The sequence below is a fragment of the Aptenodytes patagonicus genome, chromosome 30 (assembly GCF_965638725.1).
Source record: "Aptenodytes patagonicus chromosome 30, bAptPat1.pri.cur, whole genome shotgun sequence".
Lineage (NCBI taxonomy): Eukaryota > Metazoa > Chordata > Aves > Sphenisciformes > Spheniscidae > Aptenodytes > Aptenodytes patagonicus.
Genome location: NC_134978.1, coordinates 404795 through 415769, shown reverse-complemented (window position 1 = coordinate 415769; position 10975 = coordinate 404795). Strand labels below are relative to the sequence as shown.

The window sequence follows — 10975 nt, the reverse complement described above, 5'->3', positions numbered from 1 at the left end:
TAAAGCGTGTGACTTCGCCCCCCACAGCCGCCCCCTCGCACTGACCTTCGCGGCGGCAGCGATACGGGACGGCGGGACCGGGGGTTCGCCGGGCCGGGCCGGGCCGGGTGGGCGGGCGGGCGGGTGAGGAGGCCCCGGCCCCTCAGGCCTGGCACCCCGCCATTGGAGGGAGCAGGACGGCCGGGCCGGGTGGGCGGGCGGGCGGGTGAGGAGGCCCCGGCCCCTCAGGCCTGGCACCCCGCCATTGGAGGGAGCAGGGACAGCCGGGCCGGGCCGGGCCGGGGGCGTCCCCGCGGTGCTGCGGGACCGGACCGGGGGGAGCGGCGGGACCGGAGGGCGGGGGGGAGCAGAGAGAGGCCGCGTAACCATGGCAACGGCGGGAGGAACGCGGAGAGGCGGCACGGGGCGCGTCGGGCAGGGACCCGCCGGAAGTGACGCAACGGAAGTAGCCGGAGGGCGCGGGAGGGTGCGCGCCGGAAGTGCCCGCGGCCGCATGGTGGCGGCGGCGGCGGCGGCGAGATGGGGCGGCCGAGCAAAGTACGGGCAGGGAGGGGGCCGGGACGCGGCGAGGGCGGGCGGGAGCGAGCCGGGCCTCGGCCCGGGCGGGGCAGGGACACGGCGGGCGGGAGCCGGGCCTCGGCCGAGGGGAGCGGGAGTCGGGACGGCCCTGGAGCGCGGCAGCGGCCTGGTCCCCCCGGGGATGGGGTCCTCCCGAGGAGGAAAAGAGGGGACGAGGGGTCCGGTTGTCCCGGAGATGGGGGGTTCGGGCCTTCCTGAGGGACAGGAGGGGACGGGGGGCCCGGCGTGTACCGGGGATGGGGGGATCGGGCCCTCCGGGGGGGGGGCAGGAAGGGATGGGGGGCCCGGCTGTACCGGGGATGGGGGGATCGGGCCCTCCGGGGGGGGCAGGAGGGGATGGGGGGATCGGGCCCTCCCAGGGGGGGCAGGAAGGGATGGGGGGGCCCGGCTGTACCGGGGATGGGGGGATCGGGCCCTCCCGTGGGGGGGGGGGCAGGAGGGGATGGGGGGGGATCGGACCCTCCGGGGGGGGGGCAGAAGGGGATGGGGGGGGGCCCGGCTGTACGGGGGGATCGGGCCCTCCCGGGGGGGGGGCAGGAGGGGATGGGGGGATCGGGCCCTCCGGGGGGGGGCAGGAAGGGATGGGGGGGCCCGGCTGTACCGGGGATGGGGGGATCGGGCCCTCCGGGGGGGGGGGGGGCAGGAGGGGATGGGGGGGGGGGGGGGAGGATGTGCTGGTTGTCCCAGAAATCGGACCCTCCTGGAGGGGGGGGGAAAAGAAGGGAGGGGAAGCCCGGCTGTACCGGGGATCGGGCCTTCCCGGGGCGGGGAAAGGAGGGGATGGGGGTCCAGCTGTCCCGGGGGGCCCGAGGGGATGCTCCCCCTCTCCCCGCCGAGGGCTGCCCATCCCCGCAGCCCCCGGCCCTGACCGCCCCCACCCCACCCCACCTCACCCCGCCCCGCAGAGCAAGAACCAGAAGAAGGAGCGGGCGGCGGCGCTGCAACACGCCCAGCAGGAATTCGGCACCGTCCCCCACTCCTTCGTCTTCCACCGCGGCCGTGTCGGCAAGAACGTGCGGCAGCTCATCGCCGACGTGCGGAAGGTGATGGAGCCCTACACCGCCAGAGCCCTCAAGGTGAGCTGGGGGAACGATCCTCCTCTGCCTGGGCGGGGGCCGGGGGGGACGGCCGGATCCTGCCCGGTCCCAGGCTGAAGCGGAGCCCTCGCAGCCGGGAGGCGGTGAGATCTCAAGGGCTCGGCCGCTCTGTGCCGCAGGTGCGGAAGAACAACTCCCTGAAGGATTTCGTGGCCGTGGCCGGGCCCCTGGGGGTGACGCATTTCTTGGTTTTCAGTAAATCATCCTCCAGCATCAACTTCGTGAGTAACGCGATCCCCCGCGGCCTCTGGCTCTGCTCCTGGGGAACCCCTCCGCGGCGGCTGCGTTCCCCCTCGCCGCCTCACACGGGGTGCTGGCACCTTTTTTTTTTTTTGGAGTTGGGGGGGGTGGGGGTGGAGGTTTCCACCCCCCCCCTCGCAGATGCAGATGATGACAAAACCCTGTTGAGTTCACGCCGTGATTCTATCCAAAGTAAACGCACTGATGCGTCTGCGCCGGGGAACAGGGCGGGGGGGGGTCGGCACCGCCGGCGGCTTCCCCCGGCGCTGAGCGCTGTTTCTTCCCCCCCCCACACCCCCCCAGAAGCTTTTCCGGTTGCCCGGCGGCCCGACGCTGACGTTTAAAGTGATGCAGGTGGGCGCTAGCGGCAGCCCCCCCCCCCCCCCTTCCCCGCCGGCGTTTCGCCCCCCTCCTCATCCTCGCGCCCGTGTGCGTGTGTGTCCCCTCCAGTACTCGCTGATCAAGGACGTGGTCTCGTCCCTCAAGCGGCACCGCATGCACGAGCAACAGTTCACCCACCACCCGCTGCTGGTCCTCAGCAATTTCGGTTTCCAGCAGATCCAGGTCAAGCTGATGGCCAGCATGTTCCAGAACATGTTCCCCTCCATCAACGTCCACAGGGTAAGCGAGGAGGCCAGGGGGTGTCCCCGCGCTGCTGGGCTCGGCCCCCGTCCCACCTCCTCCCGTGGCCTTCGGGGTTGGATTTTAGGGCTAGTTCTGTTCAGGGCGTTTATCACCGATCCGGAGGCAGGAGGTGGAATACCAAACTGGGAAACGCTGTTGACTCTCTCGGGGGACAAGTCGCCTCGCGGAGGGAATCAAGAGAGATTGGAGCGTGGGGCGATGATTAACGGGATGAAATTTAACAAGTCTAAATGCCGGATTCTGCACCCAAGACGGAGTAACAGCGGGCAGAAGGATAAATTGGGAGAGGAGCGGCTGGAGAGCAGCCCCGCAGGAAGGGATTTGGGGGTGCTGGTCGGCAGCGGGCTCGACAGGAGTCGGAGACGAGGGCGAACCGCAGCCCGGGGGGGTGTCAGACGCAGCAGAACCAGCCGGTCGAGAGTGGGGATCGTCACGCTGTGTTCAGCGTTGGCGCGGCCTCGCCTGGAGTGCCGCATGCCGTTCCGGGCCCCACCATTTAAGAAGGTCCTCGGATGCGTCCGGAGGAAGGCAACGGAGCCGGTGACGGGGCTGGAAGGCGTGCGCTCTGAGGGGCGACCTCGTCGCTCTCCGCAGCTTCCCGAAGAGGGGACGCGGAGAGGGAGGTGTCGATCTCTTCTCCCTGGGATCCAGGGACGGGACGCCTGGGAAGGGGTCAAAGCCGCGCCAGGGGAGGGTTCAGACTTGACACGAGGAAGCATTTCTTTACCGGGAGGATGGTCAAACCCTGGAACGGGCTTCCTGGAGAGGTGGTCGATGCCCCGAGCCTGTCGGTGTTTAAGAGGCTTTTGGACAATGCCCTTAATAACAAGCTTTTAATTTTTGGTCAGCCCGGAATCGGTCAGGCGGCTGGACTAGATGATGGTTGTAGGTCCCTTCCCACCGAAATCTCCTTTCCTCTCCTCTCCTCCTTCCGCAGGTCAACGTCAACAGCATCAAGAGGTGTTTGCTCGTCAGCTACGACGCGGAGACGCAGCTCCTCGATTTCAGGCATTAGTGAGTGTCGTGTCCCTGATTTTGGGGCACCCCCTGCACCCCGTGTCCCAGCGCTGACCTCTTCCTCCTCTTCCTCCTCCTCCTCGCAGCAGCGTGAAGGTCGTGCCCGTGGGCGTGAGCAAAGGCCTGAAGAAGCTGCTGCAGGAGAAGTTCCCCAACATGAGCCGCCTGGAAGACATCAGCGAGCTGCTGGTGAAGTACGTTGCCGGGGAGGGGGGGGGGCACCGAGGGGGACGAGGGTCCCGGAGGCACCTTCCCGCCCGTCCCCAAACGCGTTCCTCTCCCCCGGCAGGGACATAAACCTGTCGGAGAGCGAGGCCGAGCAGGACGGGACCCACAATGTCCTGGAGCTGCCGCAGGCGTACGCCGGCCGAGGCAATATGAAAGCACAGCAGAGCGCCGTGCGCCTCACCGAGGTCCGTGACGGCGGTGACGTCGCGGTTGCCATCGCCCCGGGGATGTGATCGAGCCTGACCGGGGCTCTCCGCATCCCCTCCTTCCCATAGATCGGACCCCGCATGACTCTGCAGCTCATCAAGGTGGAGGAGGGCCTGGCGCAGGGCAACGTGCTCTACCACGGCTTCAGTAAGCGCCGCAAAACGCCGTCTCCGGTAACCCGCTGGCGCGGGGGCTCGGGCCGGGGCGTCTCACCCCCCTCTCCCCGTGTGTTTAAGTCCACAAGATGGAGGCGGAGGTGAAGGAGATCCTGGCGCGGAAGGAGGCGAAGCTGCAGCTGAAGGCGGAGCGGCGGCGGAAGCAGGAGGCGGACGTGGAACGCAAGCGGCGGCAGCGTGAGGCTCACAGGTGAGGGCAGCGCGGCAGCGGCGGGGTCCGGCAGCGGCTGGGGTCCGGCAGCGGCCGGGTGGAAGCTGACACCACGGTGACACCGTAGGGAAAGGAGCCTGGCGGGAATCCGGAGGAAACGGCAGCAGGACGGTGACAGCGACGCCGAGGATCCCGGTGCGCCGGAGCAGCAGGATGCGGCCGAGCAGTCAGAGGAGAGCGATGCCGAGTATTACCGGCAGGAGGTGGGCGAGGAGCCCGACAAAGGTGAGTCTGGAGGGGACCGAGCCCGCCCCGTCCCCTTCCTCCCGCCGATAGTGGGTGATGATGCGAAAACCTTGAGCTCTCCGTGATCTCGGTTCAAAGTAAACGCGCTGACACGTCCGTCAGCCCCAACACTGTGGCCCCCGTCCCCCCCTTTTTCGCTGAACCCCCTTTTTTTTTGTCTATCCCCCCCCAAGATCTCTTCCCCAACCACACCAAGAGGAAGCGGAGCTCCTCGGGTGCTGTCCCGCTACGGAAGCGAAGCCGGCAAAGCCAGCCGGAGCATCCCGCCGCCCCCGGCCCTCGCCCCACGGCGCCAGGGAAGCGGCGGAAGGGAGAGCCGGCACCGAGGGACTCGCGGCACCGCGGCGGAGCCAGGCAAGGGGCGGCTGGCCGAAAACCGCACCGAGGAACCGAGCGCCCAGCCCGGGAGGGGGACGGTCCCGGCTCCGGCCGTGCCACCTTGAGGCCGAAGGGGCGAGGGAAGCTGCTGACAAAGGGGAAGACGATTTTCCGGCGGCCCGGACGTGCCAAGAAGGGGAAGCGCTGAGGCACCAGCTGCCAACCACGCGCCGAGACTGTGGGGCGGGGGGGGGGGGGGAGAGGAAATGGGGCCTCCTGTGCAATACACCGCTTGGAACGACCGCCTGTGGCTGTGCTGGGTTTGGGGGGGGGGGGGAAGTGGGGTCCCCCGGGGTTTAAGTGTCCCCCACACACACACACCCCCCCGGGGTGGCCCCTTTCTGTGCCGTCCCGATGCGGTCGGGCAGAGCAGGCAGCCCCCTGCCTGTCCCGGCGGGAGGGAGACGGGCACGCACAGCTCCTTCCCCCCCCCCCCGCCCCCTTTGTGGCCAGGGTAGAAGGCAGCTGCCAGACTTTTGTCTGGGCACTGCCCTTCAGAAGAGGAAGCGCCCTTCCCTGCCTGCAAACCACCCCCCCACACGCACTGTCCCCAAAATGGGGCAGGACGTGATCCTGCGGTGGTGGCCCCGTGACCGCCACCGAGAAGGGAGGAACGGGAGAGGAGGGAGGGGAGCGCGGACCCCCGAGGACGGGGTGAGTGGGGCGAGCGGCAGGGCTGCAGGCAGAAGCGCGGACCCCCCTGCCCGCACCCCGGGGAGCCTGGCAAGGGGCGGGGGGGGGGGGAGGACACGTTCTGTCCCCCGGTGTGAGACCACAAGGCCTCCTCGGTCCCCAGCGCGAGGCGGACGGGGGCTCACCGACCCTCACCGCTTCCCTGCGTGGCCGTTTGCCGGCAGCTGCGCCTTGCGGCCACGCGCTGCCTCTTCGTTGCCCGCAGGCACCTAAAAGAGGCGGGGCGGGGGGGGGGACACACCGGGGAGGAACCCCCCCCCCCCGGAGATGGCCGCCCACCTCGGTGCCTGCGGTAACTTCAGCAGTTTCCAGGAATCGCTGTGGCCGGTGCTGGCGGCGCAATTCCCGCCGGCGTTCGTGGGTAACGCCATGGCCGTCTACCATTTCGTCGCCCGCGAGCGCTCCTGGCACAGCGGCATCGTCTACTCCTTCCACCTGGCCGTCAGCGGGATGCTCTACTCCCTCTCGCTGCCGTTTCTGGCGGCGTATTACTACCCGCCCAAGGACTGGCGCTACGGAGCGGTGCTGTGCAAGCTGGAACGTTTCCTTTTCAACTGCAACCTCTACGGCGGCATCTTCTTCGTCACCTGCATCAGCCTCAACCGTTACCTCGGCATCGTTTACCCGCTGCGGGTCCACGGGCGGCTGCAGCCACACCACGCCAAGGCGCTGAGCGCGGTCGTTTGGGTGCTGGCCGGGGTGCTTTCGGCACCCACCTTTTTTTTTTCGGAGCTGCAAGAAGCAGAGGGTGGGATCGAGTGTTTGGGGAGCGCGGCCCCGCAGCGGCTGCGGGGTTTTTATCCCTACAGCCTGCTGCTGGCCGGGCTGGGCTGCGGGTTGCCCTTCCTGCTCACCGCCTCCTGCTACGCCGCCATTATCCGCACCGTTTTCCGTAATCCTCACCTCAGCCGGCCGGAAAAGCGGAAGGTGGGAATGCTGGTGGGGGCGGGAGTGGCTCTCTACGCCTTTTCCTACTTGCCCTACCACATTTTCCGTAACCTCAACTTGGGACGTCGCCTGCTGCAACCGGGCACGGAGGACTGCGCCGTCTCCAGAACCATCCACGCCACCGCTCAGGTCTGCAAGATCCTCATTAACCTCAACATCTGCCTGCACCCGCTGCTCTACGCCACCTTGGCCAACAGCACGCAGAGCTGCTGCAGTGCCGGCTGCGGCGCCGGCACAGCCGACGGGGAGCGGGCTGAGCACGTGGAGCTGCGGCCAGCAGCGTAGGAGCCCGCCGGGGTGGCCCAAGGCGGCTGGTGCAGCCGTATAGGGCTCGGCGTGGCCCTCGGGCACTCATTTCCCTCCAGGAAAGGGCGGCAGTAACGTGGGAGAAGGGGGATTAAAGCCGAAACTGTAAGCACGGCCTCGTGTCGCACCTTTTTTTGGCAAAGATCCCCCTTTTTCTTAGCTGAAAAGCTGGGGGATGAGCCTAAAAAACGAGGAACGGCGGCGCCATGCCCTTCCCCGTGTCGCTGGCTCGGGCGCTGCCATCCCCGCCGTGTGCCTGGGGCGGGGGCGAGTCGGGGACGGCCCCGGCTCCGCCACGGGACGGTGTGGGGACAGGGACGGGGCTGCTCCCTGCCCGGTGAACGCCCCCCCGCCGCAGCTCAGATCGACACCTTGGTGCATACCAGACCTTGCGTCTTTATTTAGAAGCGCTGACTGCTCTTGCCGGGAGCCGGATCGGCACCGGCGCAGCAGGTTCAGTTGGTAGAGGGTCTGCAGAGGAGGAAGAGAGCGCGGTAAGGAGAGGGGAAGACCACGGTAAGGAGAAGGGCGGCCACACGCAGATCCCCAACAGCTGGCAGGGACGGAGCGTGCGCCACGCCCCAATCCTCCGAGCCACCCCCCGGCACTTACTTGGCCCACTCCACGTTGAGGATCAGGTGGTCGTAGCCGAATCCAGAGACGCCGGCAATAGCCCGGGCCGCGTCCTCCCGGCGGTGGAAGCTGATGAAGGCGAAACCCTGGGATGGGAGGAAAGGGAAAGGGTGAGAAGAAGTGTGTGTGGGGTCTCCTCAGCCCCCCCTAAAGGGGAAAATCCCTCTGTGCCCACCTTGGACTGCCCGGTGGTCTTGTCCTTGGCTAAATAGATCCTAGAGATGGAGCCGAAAGGCCGGAACAGCTCCTGGAGATCAGTCTCACGCGTGTCCTCAGACAGGTTGGTGACACGGATGGTGGCATTGTCATCAGCTGAGGGGGGGAGGGGGAAGGACGCGGAAGGTCAAGGCTGCCGGCAGGACCGCGGCCAGAGCCAGCAAGGCGCCGTACACGGCACCGCGGAGGCGCGGCTTCACACGCAGCCGAGGCCCGGGGCAGGCGGGGAGCGGGGAGGTTGCCCTTAACCCCGAGGACGGGCCTGACTTACCCCTGCGGTTGGGCTGCATGGACTCCCCGCGGCGGCTGGCTCCGTCTCTCAGGCTGGGGGGGACGTACTTGCCCGTCTTGCTCTGCTGAGACTGCACCGGCTCCGGCTCTGAGGGCAGGAAAGGCGACAGGCAGGAGGTGAGGCTGCCCGCAGCCGCAGGCAGACAGCGACTCCCCCCCCCCCAATCTGAGGATAAAGGGGTGCCATACCTCCGGGCAGCTTTTCCTTCTCGCCTGTGGACAGCCCCAACTGCTCGGCCAACTCCTTCTGCATCGGCCCCAAGGTGTCCTTGTAGGGACAGCGGGTGGTCCAGTGGTCACCCTTGCAGATACGGCACGAGACGATCTTCTGCCCCTTCAACTTGTTCATGGGATCCTCTTCCTCCTGGCAGTTCAGGTCCTGGGGGACAGGGAGACTCCTGAGTCCCACGGGACCCACCGCGCGCCCGGGCACGGCCTCACCGGGGGCTCCCCCACTGGCCCGCGAGCTCCCACCGTGCCCGGACCCACCTCCTTGCTGGTGATGAAGGTCATGAAGACGTCGTCGCTCACGGTGGTGGTGGCCACGTTCGGTCCGGGGGCGTCGAACTCCGAGTTGCCAAATTTCTTCCAGTTCTGAGGAGAAAACGGGGGGGGGGAGCGGGGGGGAAACGGGGGCCCGCTCGCACGACGCGTCTCTAAGCGGTTGCTGAACACAGAGCAGGAGCAGCCAGCGGGAAGGGGAACGTTCCCCACTGAGGGATCGTTGGGAGCTTGGGAAGGAACGGGCAGAAGCGGAGGGCTGGGAGACGAAGCAGTTCCCTCTGGAGCGCGGATTTCCCTCCCTCCCTCTCCCTTCCCGCAGGAGACGCTCACCTTCCGACGGGCCACCGCTTTGGAAGCCTTCCTGGTTTCAATGCGGAAGGTGCGGATGATCTGTAAAGGCGCGAAAGAACCGCTCAACGCAGGAGGAGGGACGGGGGACGCGCCTCTGTCCCACGCGTGCCAAGTTTGGGGCTGCCCGAAGCAGCAGAGTCGAAAGGGGACGGCCCTGCTGACACGCGGCTGCCTGGTGCCGCCCGACGGCGCAGGCGGGGATCAGTCCCCGCGCCGGGGCCAGAGCTGAGGGCTCCTGGAAGGGAGAAGGGGAGCTCGGCAGCGGGAAGAAGCCAAAACGGCAGCCCGGGACGCGCTGCTCACCTTCACCTTGCGCCCATCCTCCTCCTCGCGATACTCCGTGATGGTTTTGATGTTCCCGTTGATGAGCTCTTTTGGGGAGGGGAGCGGGCCTGCGGGGACGGACGGACAGTGGGACGGCGTCCGATGTGGGGGAGGCGGCAGGAAAAGAGCCCCCTCCAACCTCTCGCCCAGTTCTCACCTCCCTTCAGCAGCTCGGCCTCGGCGCTCAGGCTGCCCCCCAGCACCCCTGGCAGGGGGATGTCTTTCAGCAGCTCGCTGGTGATGCATTTGTCTGTTGGGAAGAGAAGGGGGAGAGTCACCCCCTGGGGCTTGGGGCGAGCCCGGCAGAGGGGGAAGGAGCCCCGGGCCCCAGGCACAGCCTCTCCCCGCAGGGAGGAGGTGCCCTGCTCTCTCCCCCGAGCACAGGGAAAGGCCAAAGAGCTGAGAAATCTCAGCTGCTCCAAGCCCCTGGGCTTCCTCAGCCCTGGAAGCGGGTGGAATAAGGATGGTGAGAGGGGTCCTGCTCCCTGTTCCACTCCGCTCGCAAGGATCGGCCTCGGAGAAGACCCCGGGGGCCTGTTTCGAGCCCTGGGCAAAGAGCGGGCGCATCTCTGGGCTGTTTTAGGAACAGCAGCTGCTCTTTTTCTCCAGAAAAATTCTCCGGTTACCAGCAGGAGGAGCAACAGGGGGGAAAAAAAAGGGAGAGGAGGGATCCAGCCTGCGGCAGGTGAGGCAGGAGTCACTCACCGTCCTCTCCGCCCTCCTCTTCCACCTGGTCGGCCCAGCTGGGCTTTGAGCTGCGGAGAAAGCAAAGCTTTAAACCCGCCGCCCCCCCGCCCCTTCGCTCGGGGACCTCTACCGTCCCCTCAGCTCCGGGGCTCCAGGCCCCCCGGCCAGGCCGCTGTCCCTTTCACCCCCGGGCCCCGGCCACCCCGACGCTCCCCCTCGTCGCTCCTGCCGCGCTCGGGCCCCAGCACCGCCGCCGTCGCCGTCCCCTTCCCCTCACCCCTGACAGCCACAGCCCCGCCCGAAGCGCCCCCCCCCCCCCCCCCGCCGGGGCCCGCAGCCGGGCCCCAGCCCCGCTCCCCCCCGAGGCCCTCCTCCCCCGCGTGCCCCACCGACGGCTGCGCTCCCTGGGACAAGCCCGGGCCCGACGCCCGGTCCCCGGGACCTCCCCCGGGCCCTTTCCCCGTCCCCGTTCCCTCACTCGTAGTCGCCCGTCGGCATCGCGCTCCCACCGCCCTCACGCACGGCGGCCGGAAGGAGGCGCCACACTTCCGGCGGCGCTGCGCCACTTCCGGCGTAGGGGAGGCGGAAGGGGCGGGGCGGGCCGCGCTGCATGCCGGGAGGCGGTTGCTAAGCGACACCTCAGCGGCCCCCGCAGGGCCGAGGCCTAGGCTTAGGCCCGGAGAAAGGAACCGGGGCGGGGGGGTTATAATTTATAGGAGAGATTTATTTGAAGAAATATTACAACATATAAAAACCTACATAAAGTATCAATTCCCACTTGTACAAAGCGGCCGATTATTTTCAGTACAATGCGGCGTAAAAACAGGGAGCGGGGCCCCAGGGCAGGGCCGGGACCGGGGGTCCCCATGGGGCTCTGCCGGCGGCGGGGCAGGGGGGGGGGGGGGGCGTCCCAGGGCGGTAGTGGAGTTCGACCATCACAGACAGCGGCGGAGAGCAGCCGGGAGACAGAGGGGAGCAGGGCCGGGGGTGGGGGTGAG

At 68.0% G+C, this 10975-nt stretch overlaps 2 protein-coding genes across 2 annotated transcripts; one reads left to right on the top strand and one right to left on the bottom strand.

The window, feature by feature from the left end:
* The first annotated feature begins 481 nt into the window (after window positions 1-481).
* Window positions 482-7078, top strand: LOC143171711 (suppressor of SWI4 1 homolog). Its single transcript, XM_076360732.1, has 13 exons — window positions 482-537; window positions 1485-1655; window positions 1796-1897; window positions 2220-2270; window positions 2367-2537; window positions 3499-3575; window positions 3665-3772; window positions 3868-3991; window positions 4082-4160; window positions 4250-4379; window positions 4468-4625; window positions 4820-5165; window positions 6023-7078. Exons 1-13 carry the CDS (start codon window positions 520-522, stop codon window positions 6948-6950), a joined length of 2463 nt encoding a protein of 820 aa, XP_076216847.1. The 5' UTR covers window positions 482-519; the 3' UTR covers window positions 6951-7078.
* Window positions 7079-7347: 269 nt separating this feature from the next.
* EIF3G (eukaryotic translation initiation factor 3 subunit G) lies at window positions 7348-10527 on the bottom strand. Its single transcript, XM_076360797.1, has 11 exons — window positions 10456-10527; window positions 9996-10045; window positions 9448-9540; window positions 9270-9358; window positions 8946-9005; window positions 8601-8705; window positions 8301-8490; window positions 8092-8199; window positions 7780-7916; window positions 7584-7690; window positions 7348-7442 (listed from the first exon to the last, which is right to left on the bottom strand). Exons 1-11 carry the CDS (start codon window positions 10473-10475, stop codon window positions 7427-7429), a joined length of 975 nt encoding a protein of 324 aa, XP_076216912.1. The 5' UTR covers window positions 10476-10527; the 3' UTR covers window positions 7348-7426.
* Window positions 10528-10975: the final 448 nt, after the last annotated feature.

Bases quoted from the DNA above. Each gene is read 5' to 3' on its own strand.
- LOC143171711 (XM_076360732.1), top strand. The intron at 2,271-2,366 runs GTGGGCGCTAGC...TGTCCCCTCCAG, and splicing joins TGACGTTTAAAGTGATGCAG to TACTCGCTGATCAAGGACGT. The intron at 2,538-3,498 runs GTAAGCGAGGAG...CTCCTTCCGCAG, and splicing joins CCTCCATCAACGTCCACAGG to GTCAACGTCAACAGCATCAA.
- EIF3G (XM_076360797.1), bottom strand. From the start codon at position 10,475: ATGCCGACGGGCGACTACGA. The intron at 8,200-8,300 runs GTATGGCACCCC...TCCTGCCCTCAG, and splicing joins GAAGGAAAAGCTGCCCGGAG to AGCCGGAGCCGGTGCAGTCT. The intron at 7,917-8,091 runs GTAAGTCAGGCC...TCCCCCCCTCAG, and splicing joins CATGCAGCCCAACCGCAGGG to CTGATGACAATGCCACCATC.